General features: G+C 46.8%; 1 protein-coding gene across 1 annotated transcript in view; it reads left to right on the forward strand.

The window, feature by feature from the left end:
- The first annotated feature begins 2,818 nt into the window (after nt 1-2,818).
- Nucleotides 2,819-18,800, forward strand: part of TMEM163 (transmembrane protein 163) — a 222,584-nt gene continuing 206,602 nt past the window's right edge. Inside the window, exons 1-2 of the mRNA XM_069473310.1 lie at nt 2,819-3,091; nt 8,400-8,519. Of these exons, the coding sequence (XP_069329411.1) occupies nt 2,884-3,091; nt 8,400-8,519 (328 nt within the window). The 5' untranslated portion in view covers nt 2,819-2,883. The remainder of the gene's footprint in view (nt 3,092-8,399; nt 8,520-18,800) is intronic.

An 18,800-nucleotide genomic window follows, 5' to 3' on the forward strand; every position in this document is an offset into this window, starting at 1 on the left:
CCTTGCTTCTCAATGTGTGGTCTTCAGACCAGCAGCATCAGCAGCACCTGGAGGTTTGTTAGAAATGCAGAATTTCAGCCTCTATCTCAGACCTGCTGAATTAGAATCTGCATTTTAACAAGAAGCCCTGGTGTTCATCTGCACATTCAGGGTTGAGACATGCTGGACTACAGAACCAACCAGGGAGCCAGAGGAAAGAACAATGATACTAGCTCCTTTGGAGAGAGTCTGCGGCAGGCTTTGTGTGTGTGTGTGTGTGTGTGTGGCACAGAGCTAGATGGCCAAATTGCAGAGAGTACTTAGGTTGAGAGAATCACAGAAGTGGTCGCACAACAATCAACATTAGAATTGTGTGTGTCTGTGTGTGTGTATGGGAGAGGGGTTTAAAGAAAGATTTCCAGTCAAATTCCAGGTCTGTGAATCAGAATCTCAGAGATCCAGGGAGAAATAATGACAAAAAAAAAAAAAAAAAAAAGAAAAGAAAAGAAAAAGAAAAAGAAAAAAAGCAAAGCCCCAGATGACTCTTAGAATGGGGAGGGGCCCTAAAAAATACCCACGTCAATGTCCTAGCCCAGACCAATCACATCAACTATGATATATCAGCTATGATAGAATCTCTAGCAGTGTGGGCCTGAGTATTTTCGTCCCCTGACTCCCCAGGTGATTCTTTGACAGCTATTGGCAGGGGGATTACCAGGAGGAAAAAAGTTGGGGGAGGGATGGCTCTGCAAAAACATCTGAAGGATGAAGAAAGTTTTATTGTTTTAATCCAAGTAATCATAGCATTTTTCTTTTTCTTTTGCAGCAAGAAGGGACTTTTAAAATGACCTAGTTCAATTCTTTCAGTTTGTAGTTGAAGGAATTAGTGGTCCAAAAGGTAAAGTGAGTTGGCCAAGGTCAACTCAGATCTTCTAATTCCAATCCAATGACAACAAGAAGAACAAGTCTAAGAACAAGAACAAGAACAAAATAAAATGAGATCTTCTCCCATTTCTGGTGATATTTCCACTGTCCATGAAGGCATTTAAATCCTACTCTGATTTCAATCACAAACAAAGCAGAAAGGAGAAAGGAAAAGGGTTACTCTTCAAAAAACAGGGTGGACTCCTTTCAATGAGGAATTGACATTTTAGAGTACTCAGATTAAATTTAGAGACTGTTATCAATCTAAAGATGAAATCTACACTCTAGCGCTTGGATGTTGATACCATTGAAACTGGTTTGATACCTTTTCCTCTCCATCATATGGGTCATGGCTAACGCTCCTACAACAGAAGATAGGTTAACAAGAGAAAAGTGTAAAAAATTTATTTAATCGAAGTTTTATGTGACATGGAAGCCTTCAGAAATGAAGACCCAAAGACCCAGGGAAAACCATTTTTATACTTAGGTTTGATGAAGCATGGACAGCCATGCAGAGATGGGATTGGTCAAGAGGGTACGATCTAACGGCAATAGACTGGGGGGAAACACAGCAGGGCCTGTCTGTCCAGATTCTTCTTGACCTCTCTGTGCAGTATTACTTCCTCCCAGGGCGTGTGGAACCTGCGGCCTTGGGGCCACATGTGGCCTTCTGGATCCTTGAGTGTGGCCTTCTGACTGAATCCAAATTTTACAGAACAAATCCTTTTAATAAAGGGATTTGTTCTGCGAAGTTTGGATTCGGTGGACGGCTACACTTGGGGATCTGGTTTCTATGAACAGCTTGAGGGGAAAGAGGGGTGAGAGACGGGTGTTGGTCAGAGAGAGACTTTGCTTCTGAGGCTGCTTCGGAGGCCTCTTTGGTTCAAAGTACTCAATGTACCAAGCGCCATCCTTTTCTAAGTCCCAACAAATTCAAGCTGAATCTGCTAAACGACATGTTCTCCCCCGCGCCTCTCCCGGCTGCAAGAGAGCCAGTGTGGACGAGGTCCCCGGCTCACTGGTGAGACCAGCTTTACCACGCCAGAGTTCAGAGCTGAGGCGATCAGGGGTGGGAACATTGATAGTGCTGGGACAGCCAGGGGAGACTGCTCGTAGGAGGGAGCCTTGGGAACTCAGGGGGAAAATAACGAGCTGTTGAGGGAACTGGATGGGACAAAAGCCCAGGGATAGTCGCAATGGGGGAGACTTGAAGTCCCTGCATCTTCCAGAGCACCCGCCGGTGCTAAACACACCGCATCCCCTGGCTAAATTGGTGCTCAAGATAGAAACCAGGAAGAGTTAAAGCCCCCAAAAGAAGGCCCCAGACCGACGGGCTTGCGAACGGGTGAAGCTCGTCTTGTTGGGATGGGCGGTGAGGATGGCGGCCGAGGCGGAGACCCTGTATGGCGTCTTAAGCCTGTGCATCTCCAGAACAGAAAGATGACAAATTAAGGGCTCTGTCCGCTCTCCTGTCCACGCGCGGCCGCTGGCTTCGGGGAGGGCAGAGGAATCCGGTCAGAGGGGTCCCCTCTCAGCACCATCCTGCTGCGCGGGTGGGGCGGGTCCCTGGTCACGCCCTAGCCAAGCCCTGCCAGAGCCGCCAGCCGGTCCCCACGCCCCTAAATAGTGTCCGCAGCTTCTGCGCTGCTGGCGGGACCGGGTTCCTCCCTTCCCACCCGCCTAGGTGCGCGGGCTCCCGCGCCGGAGCCTCGGGGCGGGTCCCTGCCGCCCGCACCTGCCCCCAGGGGCGGAGCGCGGCGGCGACAACGCGGCACCAGCCTCCGCCACCGGCCGCCGAGCCCCGCCGCTCTCCGACATCCCCCCGCTTCCCGGCCGGTGCACCTCCACGCCGGCGCCCGCCCGCCCTCTCCACGCGGCGCGTCCGTCCGTTCCTCCGCCCGAGCCGCGGCGCCTCGCACTTCTGACTCGAATCCCCGCCGCGCTCGTTGTCGCCGCCGCCGCGAACCGCAGCCCCGCGCCATGGAGCCGGCCGCGGGCAGCGAGCGCCGCAACAACCCGGGGCCCGCCGTCCCGCCGCCGCCCCGGGGCCACGCGCCCTTGGCTGCAGCCCCCGGCCCGGGCCCCGGCCCGCGGAGCTCCCCGGCGCGGGAGCCCCCGCAGCCCGAGGAGGAGCGGCAGGTGCGGATCAGCGAGAGCGGCCAGTTCAGCGACGGGCTGGAGGACCGAGGTGAGCGCGCACCGCCCGGGCCGGGCCGGGCCGATGAGGAGCCGCTGCTCGGCCGTCCCTCTCCACTCGCGGGCCGGGCCGGGCGGGGCGCGGGGCTCGGGGCCTCGAGCGCGCGGGGAAGCGGAGCCGGGACTTCCCGGCGAAGGCGCGGCGAGCGCAGGGCGGCAGCCCCACCTCCTGCGGCGGGCACCGCCTCGGCAGCCGGTCTTTCCCCGAACCCCGGAACCCGCTGCCCCAGGTCGACCCCGCCTGGGCCCGCGCTCTCCTCTCGGCCAGCGCCAGCCCCTCCGGCGCCCGCTGGAAAAGTTTGCGAGAGGCATTTTTTTGCTTTCGGAGCCGGGCGCTCCCAGGGGACTGCGGGCTCCGTTCAGCTCGGAGGGATCCGGGCTCGCAGCGTCCGCCTTTCCGAGCCCCCTCTGGCCCCCGCCGGCTCCCCGGGAGAACTTCCCTGTGCGGGTTTAGCCTCGAGGTGTCCCTCGCGGCTGCCGGGCTGCCTGCCCCGCCGAGGGGCGCAAAGAGGGGAGTGAGCCGGGCTCGGGCCGCCGCTGGACTCGGGTAGTCCCGGATATCGGGGACTCGGGTCACAGTGGGTCACTTACCTCCGGCTGATGGGGACAGAGGACCGGGACATTTGGGTTTGGGCTACCAATCTCATCTGGACAGATGCCACTGAAACCTGGTAGCTTCCGGAGGGGGCGTCTCTAGACCCTTGAGAACCAAGGCCCCACCACTGGCCTGGAACCCCGCAAACGTGCCTCTCCTGGGAGGCCAAACTCTACTTCCGATGCCCCTTAGAGTTGCCCGCATAGAACGCGACAGACTCCCCTGTTCATTCCCGCGTTTCTCTCCTCCATCCCTCCCTCGTTTCCTTCGGCTTGGATTCCTTGAGGAGCCAGCCCCGTTCTTGGCCGCGTCTACGCCTTTTCTACTTATTGGTGAATCCAAATCCACATTGTCCCCCTCGGAAAGAGTCTGTGGTTCTGCTAAAACTGATTAGTGGCCAAAGCGGGATTCTTGCAGCCAGGCCCTTCAGGGAAAGCCGGCTCTTTGCACGGCCACCCCCTTTTCTTGGAAGCCTGAGTTTGTTGGCTGTGGCGGGTTTATGTATTTTAGACTTAGCAGGTTTCTGTCCTATTCATAGTATCTCCTGTACATTTTTATTCTGGTTTAGTGTTCGGATGCACGATCTCTTTCTCCTTAGGAATTCTAAACTGTAGCATATGAAATAGAATGACATGGAAACGGCAGTTCCCAGAGAATCCGCCGAGATGCTCAGCGAGAACTGGAGCGGCTCCAGTTGCAACGAATTCTGCACCTATGTTGCAGTTTCTCCCCCTGTTCTCCCATAACTAGATGTCGTTTCAGACCCGATGATTGGCGACATCACAAGCACCCAGCAAAACCTATCACTTTTATTATATAGGGTGTGTTAATTACCGTCGCCTCCTCCAACTAGTATTGTAGGATTTGTAAATTTCATATGGAAGAAAGAAGCCTGGGTTGAGCTTATTTTTGTAGCATTGCAGGTCATCTTGAAGAGCTAGCCTCTTTTTCTCTACCCCACACAAACGATGTGAGGGAAAAAAGTGCTAGAATGAGTTAATATTTAGCATCATTTTGTAGTTCATGTTTAAGTGTAAAAAGCCGTTCTGAATTCATTCTTAAGGTTATTTTTAATTGGACAACAGAATTTCATTTTCTATTATATTATAGCATGAAAGCATTGACTGTTCATAAACTGTCACTGTGTAAAAAAAGCATTGCGGATCACACACAGCCTCTCTGTTAGGATAAACCCTCTCCCCCAAAGAACCCAGTGCTGTGTGGCATTGAGAGCTGAAAGTCAATGTGACATTCTTTTGTTTGACCTATTCCTGATGGCAGAGAATTAATGGTGAATGAGTCATTTTTGTTAAATCAGAAGGTTACCTGGGGAGGTTTATTGTAATATTTGGTGTTTGTGTTATTTTTTTTCTTATGGGGTTGCATCTTTCCAATATTGATTTTTGTATCTCTTGGGGATGGTTTGAGTGCAGCTACCACTTTCCTACCAGTGAGAGGATTTGAGGGGGAGGAACCTCAGCAGTTGCCCGCTGTGCATCTCTCCATCCTGCCTGGCTTGCTTTCTTCTAGGCCTAACTACCTATAGGGTGCGTGTGTGTAGCGGGTACCCTGGATCTGCACCTATATTCGGCATTCTCTTTTGTCCTAACTTCCTTCTGAGCTATCAGGATGCTGTTACAGACCGAGGCTAACGCCGATCAAAGGTTTGTTTTATAATCTAGTGTTTTGGGACTTTGCAGGCATTTTTTCCCTTAGAAGTGGTGTGGGCTGGTTTGCAGAAGCCTAGCTAGCTCAGAATGTCAGTAACTGCAGTGCCATTTGTAGTGCCTGTAGTTCAAGGAGCAGGAGCTCTGTGGTTTAAGGCTTACAGGGACTAAACACAAAAAATAGGCCAAGTTTATCTTAGTCATCTTCCCCTTTTAATATCCACTGTTCTCCTCACAAGTTTTTTTCCATCATTCTGTCCCAAACCTTAGGGCCCAGCTTAGCCTTGGAGAGTTATATGCTTCAGCACTTCCCACTACCTCCACATCTAATAAAAATTCCCCTTCCTTCAGAGAAGTCAAGCTTGACAAACGCTTAGGAGAAAGCAAATGGAACTAATTCATACTAGAATGGAAATGACTGGTGGCTCCAACCATGGAAATGACTGATGGCTCCAACTTCTCCACATGTATTTGCATTCCCCTGACCCCCCAAATAAATAAGGAATCAGTCCTTCATTAATACAGCCTGATGCTTAGTTTTTTCCAGGCCCAAATTGCAAATATGTGAAATTTGAAGTTAAAATTTGAATGTGGAGGCTCCAGCTCTGCCTGCAAATCTGAGGCGTGTCTTAGCTTTTCTAGGCTGTTCTGCCTCTCCAGGCTGCCTTTCTTTTACCTTTGAATCACAGCTTCCCAAAAACTTCAGGAATTTTCACATCTTTGTGGTTGTGTGTCTGCCTGCATTCAACATGGGTGCAGAGGCGCCTGTGTGTGGGCCATTCACTTACGAGCTGGGTTTTAGTAGGTCATCATACTCCACTTCCCTTTGAGGAGTAGAAAGTTTTCCATTCTTGGTATCAGCTGTATTTTTAGAAAGGAAAATCATCAGGAAATAAGCAAAGATTGGATAGAAATGGGAAAGTCTTCCCATTGCACCTATTCTAATTTTTTTTTTTTTTAATTTTAAAAATCTCATGGGTGACACACACACAAGATCAGATCTGAAGAAGTCCTACTGCTGAACAGACCCAAGTGCCACCTTAGCAGGGCAGTGGAGCCCAGGTGGGCTGTCATCAGAACTCCTGCCGGGGAGTGCTGTCTCAGTGGTGGGTGAGGCACGTGTGAACCAGCTGCTGTCATGTGGCAGACTAGAAAACCCGATCACTATTGTCTTCTTAGAAAACTAAATCTACTTCTAAAAGGAACCTTGTTTTTACCCCAGTGTCTAAACCTCTGGAGATTGTTGCTGTCAAAATACCCAGCAAATGAACTGCTTAGTTGAGTCAGTACTTAAATGTTATAGCATCACTTTGCCTGAAAATCAATTGGCCAGGATGAAAGAAAGATTTTTATATCATTTGGGAAAAGGGACATAAATTATTAAGGGTGTGTGGAGTCTGCTCATATTGGATAGGGCTTTAACTGGTGATCGTAGTTGAAAATTATAATGGGGTGTTTTTTTGGCAGCTAGGGAAGAAGTAGACAAAGGGACATGCTGTATTTTCATTTGAAATCACTTCTACCTGGTGCAGAATTTGACAAGAGAGAGGGTCTTTCTTTTTTTTCCATCCAAGTGCATTTATGAAGCAAGGTTTGGGGATATTTTTACAGTGAGATGATGGAGATGGTGGTTATACTCAACGTTTGCATTCTCATCTCCCTTTTGATCCTGTGTAGGCTTATAGGTTTCAATTATTTAAAAATCTCTGGGCTGTGAACTGGGCTCGCTAAGCAGCCTTCTTGACATTCCCTTTTGCTTTGTTCAGTCAGGACTTGTTCAGGGATGCTTGAGTCTCGGTTATAAATGGAACTGAGAAGTTTTAGCAGGGTCCTTGTTTTATTATAATATTTGAACAGCATGCAATTTTTGGCAACTAGAGGCTTAGTGTGGCACCTAGTCAGACAAATGAGGTGATGTCTTTTATGTGATGCATACATGTGACATGTCCCACATCGTGTGATATTTTACCTCTGGGACCAATTCCTTCATAATTTGGAACAGTTCTGCTGAGGCTGCTTAGCCTCTGTAAGGTATATTGTGGGTTATTTTGCTAGAGATGGTATAATAACCTCCTGTTTATATAGAATGCATGTGTGAAAATTTGGTTCTCCGTGCAACTAAGAGATGCTACGTATGATCTATTTTCAAAGGAGAAGCAAAAATACAAAGCAATATCATATTCAAGATATCTGAGTCTTTGACCCAAGGCAATTGAAGCTTGGGCATTGTCTGGGAATGGTCATGGATTTCTGCTCTTGTTGAGGACTCCCAATGTTGAAAACATAGGAAACAAAAATAAAACTTATACATGTTCTACCTGGGACGCCACCTCCAGTTTTAGCAAGGTTAACCCACTTTAATATTCTGAGAATTTTTTGACAAGTGTTTGGTCCAAAGGATTATATACTATAGGGCAGAAAGAGAAGGGAAGGAAATGTGGTGTATAATTTTGGACTGGCGGCTCTTGTTGCTTGTGGTTAAAGAGAAATAGTCCTTCTCTTCCTGTTCATTGTCAGGGCGAGCAGTGAGGGCATTTGTATTCCATAACTTCTTGCTTTGGGCAAAACTCAGTCCACCAGTTGGGACTGTGCTGGTGGATCAATGCCAATCAATGCCCACAGTGGAGGAGCCCGAGTGCTCAACTAAGTGTGGGCTATTTGCACTGTTTTCCTAACAGAAAAACCTTTTTGGAAAGAGCAGCATCCACCTGAGCCAAGCAACTTAATGCAGGGGCAAGGGATGGCCTGGTGTGATGTGTCAGCGAGTGGTGGGGTCTGTAACCCTAAAGAGGACAGCGGCTGCTACCCTGCAGAAACACATGCCCCATATTCCCAGAGCCTGTGATTTTCCAAGACATGCCAGAAAGCTTGATTTTCTTGGGAAATCTCTTAATTGTTGAAACATAGTGTGGGCCAGACAAAACACATCTTGGCCCATGGGCTGCCAGTTTGCAGTCTTTGGGTAAGAAATTGTAGCTCTGGCTGTGGGTTTCTGAGTAAGGAAATGCCTAACTTCCTTTTCTCCTTGTTTTTGTCAGGTTTACTAGAAAGCAGCACCCGACTGAAGCCTCACGAAGCCCAGAACTACAGAAAGAAGGCGTTGTGGGTGTCCTGGTTCTCCATTATTGTCACCCTGGCCCTTGCGGTGGCTGCCTTTAGTGAGTATCCGGAGTCTTGCGGATCGATATGTGCTGGTGTTGCCTGTTTTATTCTCTAACTCCTGCGGGATGTGCTTTTGCTTTTAGTTGACTATTATTGATGCGTAAAATTTTTTTTAGATGGTTGGATAGTCAGGGTCCTTATAAATTAGTAAAATGGCTTCTCTCTGCTGCAGAGGGAAGAGGTATTAAGAAGAAGAAATGGAGAGCCTGGACTCTCATCAGTATGCGGGTTTGTGGAAGTAGATTCTGACTGCCAGCTGAATAGTGATGATATTCTCTTGGTGGATGCCTTCAGCTTGGACTGACATGTGACAAATACATATCCTTGAGATTCGTATTTTGAGCCTAATGCAACAAGATGGATGCAATATTGCAGTGAGCCCTTTTCTTTTCCCCGATTATATCTTGCAATAAAATCATATGCACATTTTAATGGAAGAAAAATGAGAGGGTCTTCTCTCAAGTTTTCAGTGGCCACAGAAACAGAAATATTTATTACAATGTAGAAAGACTAAGAAAATGGAACAATTTCTGCCAAATAATCCTGTTTGGGAGTTAGGAAGCCTTGTGGCATGTGTTTTCTCAACTAACATTTGCAGCCTATGGAAATGTATATGTGCTATTTATTCTTATGAATTGTGCAATGATTCACAAGCCTAGGCAGTGACAGCTATGGCTCAACCTTGGTGGAAACCGTGGTTTATTTTTTATGTTAGGGAAAAAAGGAATGTATTTTGTGTATTTTGTGATGAATTTATTACGTAACAGAAGGATCTATATTCTAAGTGATAAACATCGTACAAGGTGTCTCCTGTGACAACCCTGAGAGTAGGAGAAGAAAAGACCATGTCCGCTAGAATATATGGCTATGTGTGTTTTTTAAAATTCTATTCTGCAAGGTTAGATCTGCTGCTAGAAGTTGGGGTTGGCTCCCAAGAGGGAATATTAAAATTTGACCAAATGCTTCCTGCAAAAGTAGGCATATATTACTTGAAGCAATTTATATTGGAAACACTGTACCATGTCTTGGCTCTAAAAAAGCCAAACATTTAGAAGCAGAGGGTAATGCATTCCAGGGTATAAACATTTTACCACTAGTGAGCCAAAAATTGAATCAAGAAGAATTCTGATTCCTGAAAATACTGACTCCTTCCCCTCCCCCCTCTTTTTTTTTTTTTTTTTTAATGCTGAAACAAGAATAACAAGCCCCATTGAGGTCCCTAGAGGATAATTTGGTTGTGGTGGTTGGTGGAGGGCTCTGGATCAGACACTGTAATTTACATATGTAAAGAAAGAGGAAAGGAATAAAGGGAGGTGATTTACAAACAGAGTTATAGTTACTCAGACATGTCCATGTGCCTAATAAAGCTGTTATGACTTTATAATGTGGGTGTTTGAAAGAGGACCTGAATGTGAAAAAATATTCAGCAAATCTTTCCTCTGGGAGAATAATACTATGCTTGATGTACTTAAGTCTCATATAATAGGGAAAAATTATGATGAAATTTTGGTTTCGCGTGTTATACCCGATCAGTTAGGTTATCTTAAAAATGTTGTTCCATGTCCTTTAATAGGGAGACTCTTGCATAATGCATAAAGAATTAGCATGTTGCTTTATGAAAAGGATTTCCCTTTCTTTTTCTTTTTAAAATGATTTTACATCTTTATTGCAGCAGGTATTTAATTTAAGTCCTTTATCTCCTTGCCCATAAAATGTTGGCATTGGCATGTAATGTCATGACTTGTGTTATCCGTAGTACATTCAATCTGTTCTCAAGTTACTTTCAACTGTTCTAGTTTAGTCCAACTCAAAAATTTAGAAGATGAATTATATTTTTCCCCATTTTAACTATAGATTAGCTTGATTGTGGGTGTATGTGTGTGTGTGTGTTTCATATTTTAAACCCTTGGGGTGGTCTCTCATTGTGTTAGGGATGTTGGCTTTACTTTTCAGTTTCCTAAATGTATTTATAATACGAAATATTTAAAATCCTTTTCAAAACATCATTTACATGTCGACAGACTTTAGTGCGATCCTTTTCCTAGTTTTGAATGGAAAGAAAATAGAGATTAAGCAATATAAACTTACTTTTGAAGTTACATTTAAATTAGTGTCTAAAGAAAAATGGAATATTTCAGAATGGCAATAAACATATTTTTAAAAAAAGTGTCACAAGGAGCCCCTGTCTTATTTTCCAAAGAGGTGGTTGACAGAGATGGATGAAATGGAATAAATACTCTGGCTTGGTGAACCTCTGTCCTGTTCATTGAAATGGCAGATTGAACAGATTATTAATAGTATTTTTAAGAGCATTGCTATAGAATCGTCAGGTTTTAGTCTGAAAATGTTGGTTCTTGGCACTCTCATGGCCAAAGAATGACCAGACACGCCAAAGTAAGGCAAGCATGCAAATGAGGTTTATTGAGGAGAGAAACATAGGATTATAGGGCAAGAGCAAGATATAGGTTTACAGAGCATGATATATACACCACAGATGATGACCGCACCCATTGTCACAGCAGAGGGAGTGGCAAAGGAAGGGCGCCAAAAAAAGAGAGTTGGTTATGATCTGCGTCTTATTTTATAGTGCCCGGATAGGGACCTCCTTGTGGCTCAGACATCACCATGGAGCCACTCTGATTGGACAGTTGGGAGTCACATGATCTGAGCCTTAACTACCCGTGCAGGTTGTTCTAGTTCAATTTCTGGACACTGTGGTACCTATGTTGCTTGGCCTGTGGGCTAGAGAGTCCTCTGCATTCTTTTGCAGCTGGCACGCCAAGTTCTGATTGGCAGATTAGTAGGGTGTTCCCTCCTCCCCCAGGTGTGGAGAATTAGGGTGGGGCAGGACCCAGATGGGGGCAACAGCACCCACTGTCGTCCCTAGGAGACCCGGAATCCCTCACTGCCTGCCTAACAGAATCACTATATGTAATGCTTTGGTATGGCAGCGAAGGCTTGGAGCATGTGCTCACGTGACGCGTGTGTGTGCTGGCAGGGGTGTTGATCATGATGAAGAGAAATTGACTGTATTTATGGTCATGTCTTCTTGCCACTGTTGGGTGACAAAAAAATTGGGGGCAGGAGGAGTATCCATCTTTGCATGGAATGAGTCCTCAAGACTTTTAAATGAATGAACTGAGAGAAATCTTAAAAAACAGTTTGTTATTTTTAGTTTGATGGATGAAGATATTTCTTGGAAAATGATAAACTTCACCTAAAGGTTTAGAGATCAGGCTTAGGTCTCATGTATTTTATAAACAGTTACAGTTTTTTGAAACAATCGCCTTGTCCTTATGGCCATTCTCTTGCTAAGGGCAGTGTCCTGGAGCTGCATCTGCTGAGGTCAGTTGGAATTTCACCTACTTCAACTACTGTTTTCTGTGTAATCGTGATGCTGATTTTTAGCTGAGCATCTTCTGAAGAAATGCTGTTGTCTCTTTGGTGTTTGGAAATGAGGGGGATGGATTTATAGGTTTGGGGAACACATTTTTTTTCTCAGGCAACTAGAACGATTCATATTTTTACATAACATGTACATTGTAAGTAAACCCTGTACCCAGGTAATCTGTATGCTGTGTTTTCTCAAGTTAGTAGTCTCTAAAAGACCTAATGATAAAAGTAGCTTAGGTCAGAATTACCGAGTTATTTGTGATAAGTGATGTATATTATTATGATTGATACTGACATGTCTGGTATAATTTGAAAAATTAAGTTGGACTTTCAAAGTTTGTGCCTTGTAAGTGTTTTCAAAGGGATATGAACTATTTTTGATCATACTTGGTAATATAGTGATTTTGGATCTGTTCAAATGCTGATATAAAACCAGATGGTAATACATCTTGAATATTTCAGAGAGAGCCCTAGTTTGGTTTTAAAATTGATTCTGTTTATAATCGGTAGGCAGCATGGAAAATGGCAATCCTGTTATGAACAAACGTGAAAAAAAGTCTGTTTTAATAATGAGGCTGGAAGGAGAACAGAAGTTCTGTTTCAAAACTCAGGGTTTTGACATCATTGATGTCTTTGTTAGAATGATTTAGGAAAATGCATTCTGACTTTGTTTTTGAGGTTTGAGTGTAATTTTTGGACAGTCAATACATGTTCTGTGGGAAATGAAGATATATTTGAAACATTCTCAGGGGAAAACCTTTTCAAAGATACACAGCTCCGTTAAAAACAAAGTACTCCAAACCAAGATATTCTCAGAAAAAGCTCACTGAAAAATTTAGTGCAGCAGATTTAAGAATTAGGAAAAAATCTCTGAACAGAGCGATTTTCTTTTTATATGTGGGAACTTTAAAATAATTTATTTGATTTTAGTGTAAACTCGTGACCCTTAAAAATGGTAAGATATGTGTATTAATCCTTTTCATTTCTAAATTGTGAGACCAAGAGTTGAGAGAGGGATAAAATGAAATTACATGATTATTCTATAAGCTCAACAAAAAAGGTCTGGGAACTTTCTTTGGTTTCCTTCCTGACAGACACACGGGGAGGCAGAAGATGGATAAGACTCTTCAGGTGCTTTCTGGCATCCTGAGAGTAACATCCAAACCGGTACAGTGGCCTTAAAGGTCTGGCCTGACCTGGATTTTGTCCCCTGAGCTTCTCCTCAGGACTGGATTCCGGGTCCTTCAGTCAACTCATCTTCTCAGGGATCTCATGTGACAGGTGACAGATTCCTCGTTGGCAGGGCACCTCCTGAAGAGGCCTGCCCCCGGCATGGACCGTCCCCCAGTGTAGGCTCACCCATTGCACTGCGGGTTTCTTCATCCCAGTTCTTGCCTTTGTGCCCCTGCTCCGTCAGACGAGGATGCTGGTGAAGCCCTGGTCTCTTGGCCTGTGTTCCTCAGAGCCTGTACCCCTGAAATGCTTCTGTGAACCAAAGACTTAAACATGCAGCTTATATTCTGCCTGTGGAATGATCCTTCGTGGAATTTGCTGGTCTCATATTTATTTTATTGCAAAAAGCAGTATATGTACACGATAACAATTCCTGAGACCAAAGGTGCACAGTGCAAACCTCTGTCCCATCCTACAGTCTCTCTCTCCCAGTTCCCGCAGACAGCCTTGGTTACCAGCGCCTTGTGTTCTTCAAGACGTCCTCTCTGCATGCACACGCCCAGGTGTGGTGCCTCCACACACTTCTGGCTGCTGCTTCTGGTACAGGTGGTATCTTACCCTTGCTAGTCTTTTAGACAGCACGGGCCTCTTCACAAGCTACTGTTTTCACTGCCCTGTGTGAAGTGGAACCAGTGAGGAGAATCTTCGGGAATAACCCCCCGATGGCCGTCTGCCTGCTGCCGCTGAGCCGGGTGACGACGAGTGGGGTGGGTGGTGTGGGCAGGAAGTCTGTGGGCCACATCCTGGTGGTGTTCCGTGGGATAACTTGCCCCCGCCTGTGTGCTCGGTCAGCGATAACTGCCCAGGCTGCCTCTGAGAGCTGGAAACCCGGAGGGAGGAACAGGCAGGCATGTGGTTTGGGAAGCTCACCCTGGCAACTCTCCCTGCCTCTGGGCTCTTCCTTTGTACCCCGTGGTCATATGATCAAAGGTTCTGTGCCTGTCACCCCCGTGCTGCTAGCTCACTGACAGCATGGGGAACATGGCATCGTATTTTAATCAGGCCCCTTTGCTTACCACGAGGTCCCTGATGATCTCACCCCCTTCCTCCTGGCTGGACTCCTGTCCTCCCACCCCTGGCCCACTGCCTGCTCTAGCCCCAGCACCCCTGGTAGCCCCCGGATGCTGCATCTGCTCTTTGCCCCACACCCACACACCCGCTCCTCCCTTGGTCTCAGGTGCCTTTTGCTCCTGGCCCCCACCCTTCTTTTTCCAGCTAAATTTTACCTCTCCCTCAAAACCAAGATGAAAGATTGCCTCTTCCAGGAAGTCTTCCAGGCTAATATAAATGCTCCTTTTTACCTCATAGCCGCACGGACACCCGTCCGTCAGAAACTTGAATCGTCATGTCGTTGCTTTCTGTGCTAAGTACATACAACGCCAGGGCCCTGTCCTCCCCGGGCTGTGTTCTCGGTCCCCAACACAGTTGGGGATTCAGATATTGGTTGGACTAGAGTCAGCTGTGACGTCTCCCTGCTGAGGCCACTGTGGTTGCAGCAGGTTGAGGATGTATAGTTGTGGATCCCAGACAAAGGAATAGCAGCTTTTCCGGGTGAATGGAAACAGGGAGGGAAGCTGCAACTTGGGCATCTTCAACTTTGCAAACAGCTGGGATGGAGGAGCCTCTCTCCCTCTCTCCCTCCTCCTCCCGACCCCACTCCCCGCTCTCCCCCCTCCTCCGCCTCCTCTTGGACTGGAGGATCCAGGCTTCTATTGACAGGGACGCGCCTGACTGTGTGAGGAGAACCGTCTTCCTGAGTCTCCAGGCTCACAATGAGCGGCTGTTTGCAGCCTGGAGCGGAGGAGGGGTCTCAGCAGCTGCTTGCGTGTTCCGCTGCCCTTCCCGGTGCATTCTGCACACAGCGTTTAATTACGAGTGTGGCCAGGGTGCATTAGCAGGAGGGTGTCCTTGTCACACAGCCGTGGCAGCAACACAGGGTAGCTGGGCCGCAAGCCCCAGCTGGATTCATCCTGCCTACAGGTCCTCATCCCTTCCTGCTCAGGTCCTCACTGGCAGGGGCCCCTTGGGAAATCTGTGAGGGTTTTCTCTCCTGCCTCTCATTATTTTCCCAGTCGTATTTGTTAGACAGTGGATGGAAGGGGTTTTCTGGTCTGCTTATGTTCCGGGGCTGTGATTGGGTCCCCTGGGAATTTATGGTGCATTTCTGATGTAGCCCCTCCTGGATGAGAGGCTACTTCGTGTGCCTTGCGCTGTGGGCTGAGATGTAGAAGCACTGAGAATTGGAAGGAACAGAGGAAGCCAGAGGGAGGGCGAGAACCTCCGTTCCCCCCAGCAGAGGAACGTGTTGTGTTCGTCACTCTCCACCATCACCTCTGCCTGCCAGCCATCCTTCCTCCCTGCGGGTGAATGTGTCCATGCAGGACTTAGTGAGCGCCTGTCATTGAAGGACAGTCTGCTGTGCTGGCTACCACAGAGGACAGCAGGAAGTGGAGCAGTCTGTCCCCCTGCAGAGCTCAGGTCTAAGTGGGCGGTGAACTCTCTAGCTGTCAGAGCAAACGACAGGGCAGTGGCAGCACAGGTAACCTGGCCACGCCCCCCCTTAGACATGCAGGGATGCTCAGGGAAGGGCAGCCCCCAAAAGAATGAGAAGAAAACCAGAGCTGGCCTGGGTGGGAGTGGGGGAAGGCCGCTGGTCTCAGTAAGGGGGCTCGGGTCATGATGTGACACCGGGACGGAAGGTGGCTGCGTTAGTGTGTTAGGGACAGGTAACTCCTTCAGTACAGGGCAGTTCCAGGACTGGGAGGGAGCCCTCAGCAGCTGTCACTCCTGGCAGCTGGGGGAATGAGTTCCCAGGTCCCGAAGGGGGATACAGGAGACATGCTGTGGCATCCACTCTAGGAATTTGCACCCTCCACTTAGCCTGGGAACCCTCAACCTGAGATAGTCACATGCCCGTGACCCTGGGCTGGAAATACCCCTGGAGCACGTGAAAGAAGCAAAGCGCAGAACCTGAACCAAGACCCAGCAGTGTCCGGTCGGTGGAGGCAGCCTCCCCAACGATGGCCGCACAGTGCTGCGTTAGCAAGCTCCTGAGAACAGGGCCCACCATGAGTGACGGTCACACAGACAGCATGAGTAGGACTGAAATTACAGAGGAGGGATTGCCTGGCAAAATCTGTAAAATAAGTATGTTTATTATGAGCAGATAATTAAAAAGGAATCAAACACATGAAAAAAAAGACCCTGAAAAGAGCAACTAGAAAAAACCAAATAAATATATTTTTGTTATTTTTATTGAAGCTCTAACACAGATGTAGTTATAAAAATGTTAAGAACCACAGCAGTTACCATTCTGTTTCCCTCTCTATTTTCCCCTCATCCCCTTCCCAGGAACAATTTATCTCTTGTAATTGATTTTTTAATTTACTTAGACTTGTATAAATGACAGGCTTCTGATGCTAATTCTTGATTTTTTTTCAAGTTTAGGCGTTATTTGTTGATTTTCCAAAATAAAAGGAGATAATGTACTCTTTTATCTTCCTGGCCCCACGTAGACAGGCTGACTTCCTGAATTTCCGTCCTCCCATATTAGTGATGGTTTCACTGTGATGACTGTAAGTCCTGCTCATTGAGCCCATAGGGTGACGCATGATTACTTCTTTCTTGCAAAATTTTTGATTTTCTCTAGATTTAATGTGTTTTACTCCAGTGCTTACTTCTCTGTGAATTTGTTTCTTACTAAGCTCTTATTCAGCATTTCCATTCCAATCTCCACTTCTCTGTGATGCTTCCAGATGCATAGATAATTCTATCAGTTTCTTCTTGATGAAATCTCTCTTGGAGCCTCTGATGTCCTGTAATCCACTCTGGTGCCTTTTGTACCTGGTGCACAACTGTGTCCTGGCGGCTCCCTTCACCACCTTTTTTGGGATTCCCTTTATTTCTCTCCTCTGTTGGGCCCCCTGTTTCCTGGATACCACATTCCTCTCTTTTCTCATTTACTCTCTTTTGGGGGAAAACACATCTTCTCTTAGCTCTCTAGGAAAGGGCACACAGGAGGTGGAGCTTTCAAGCCATGTTATGGCTGAAATGTCTTTAACGTAACTGACGCTTGATTGATAATGGGGTGGGAAATTCTCAGTAGGAAGTAATGTTCCTTCAGAGTTCTGGAGGTTTTGCTCCATTTCCTTGTAATTTCTGGTGTTGATATTAAAGCTCTGAGCTGTTCTGAACCCTAACCCTTTACACGGGACTTGCTATGGCAGGGGTGTCTCTTGTCCCTGCGTGCCCCCACTTTCCTTGTCTTTTCGTCTGCTTCCTGGGAAATTTCCTCAACTTTATATTCCTACCTTTCTATTGAGCTTTCCATTTCCACTGTCCAGTTTTTTTTTTTTTTAAATTGTCTGAATGTGTTCCTTTGGGGGGAAAAATCACCCAACTCTTGTTTTATGGATCTTTTTAACAGATCTTTTCTTATCTTTCTGAAAATATTTGTGACAATTAAAAAAAATGGTTTCTGTTTCCCACGTTATCTTCCTCCAAAGTGCTTTTTTCCTCTGCTGCTCTGGACTTCATTGTTCATGCTGGGGAGGAATCCTGTGAGTGGTGGTCTTGGATGGTTGGCTCATGGTAAAAATGGGTCGTTAAAAGGCTGACTGGAGCTCTGAGTGTGTGGGTGGCATTCACTGTGGGGTGACGTGGTCAGGCAGTTTTGTTGGTAGATTCCAGTTTGGTACTTCCAGAACCTTCTTGGACTTTCCAGGCTCCCCAGAGAAGGGTGCTCCGATCCTCTGCCTGGAAGGTGAATCTCTGACTGCCTGAATTTTGGGAGCCGAGCTGGGAATGAGGCTTGAGCTTTCAACATTCTGTTTGAAATTCTTTACTTGGTCAGCCGCTTTCAGTTTTTCAGTTTGGTTCCCCCATCTTTGGCTAAGTCTGGTGTTCCTCCCAGAGGAGACAGTTGCACCTTCTCCAGAGAATAAACATCCAGTGATGTGATAGGAGAGTTGGCCGAGAGTGGTATTGCCCTGCTGTGCAGAGTTGGGGAGGGAATCTGGAGAACTGAGTTTAAAATAGGCTCTGAACCAACCTCCGTATTGTCTGTCTGTTCTTTATTATATTGTGCTACCAATTCCTGTTTTTGGGGTTGCCCCGAGGTGTAAATTGGGTTGCCTTTTTGCTTTCACACTGTGTTTTAGGGATTTACTTTTGTGGAGTCTGTTAAATCAATTACCACTTGCCCATATGTTTTCTAGCTTCTAAAAATTGTTTTTGTTGCCTTTTCCATTTTCTTATTTTTTTAAATTCCCTTTCATTTCCTTCTTTTTTTTTTTTTTTTTTTTGAGACAGAGTGTCGCTTTGTTGCCCAGGCTAGAGTGAGTGCCGTGGCGTCAGCCTAGCTCACAGCAACCTCAAACGCCTGGGCTTAAGCAATCCTACTGCCTCAGCCTCCCGAGTAGCTGGGACTACAGGCATGCGCCACCATGCCCGGCTAATTTTTTTTTCTATATATATTTTAGTTGGCCAGATAATTTCTTTCTATTTTTAGTAGAGACGAGGTCTCGCTCATTGCTCAGGCTGGTCTTGAACTCCTGACCTCGAGCGATCCACCCGCCTCGGCCTCCCAGAGTGCTAGGATTACAGGCGTGAGCCACCACGCCCGGCCTCATTTCCTTCTAATTTTTTATGAT

The sequence above is a fragment of the Eulemur rufifrons genome, chromosome 1, assembly GCF_041146395.1.
Source record: "Eulemur rufifrons isolate Redbay chromosome 1, OSU_ERuf_1, whole genome shotgun sequence".
NCBI classification, from domain to species: Eukaryota; Metazoa; Chordata; class Mammalia; order Primates; family Lemuridae; genus Eulemur; species Eulemur rufifrons.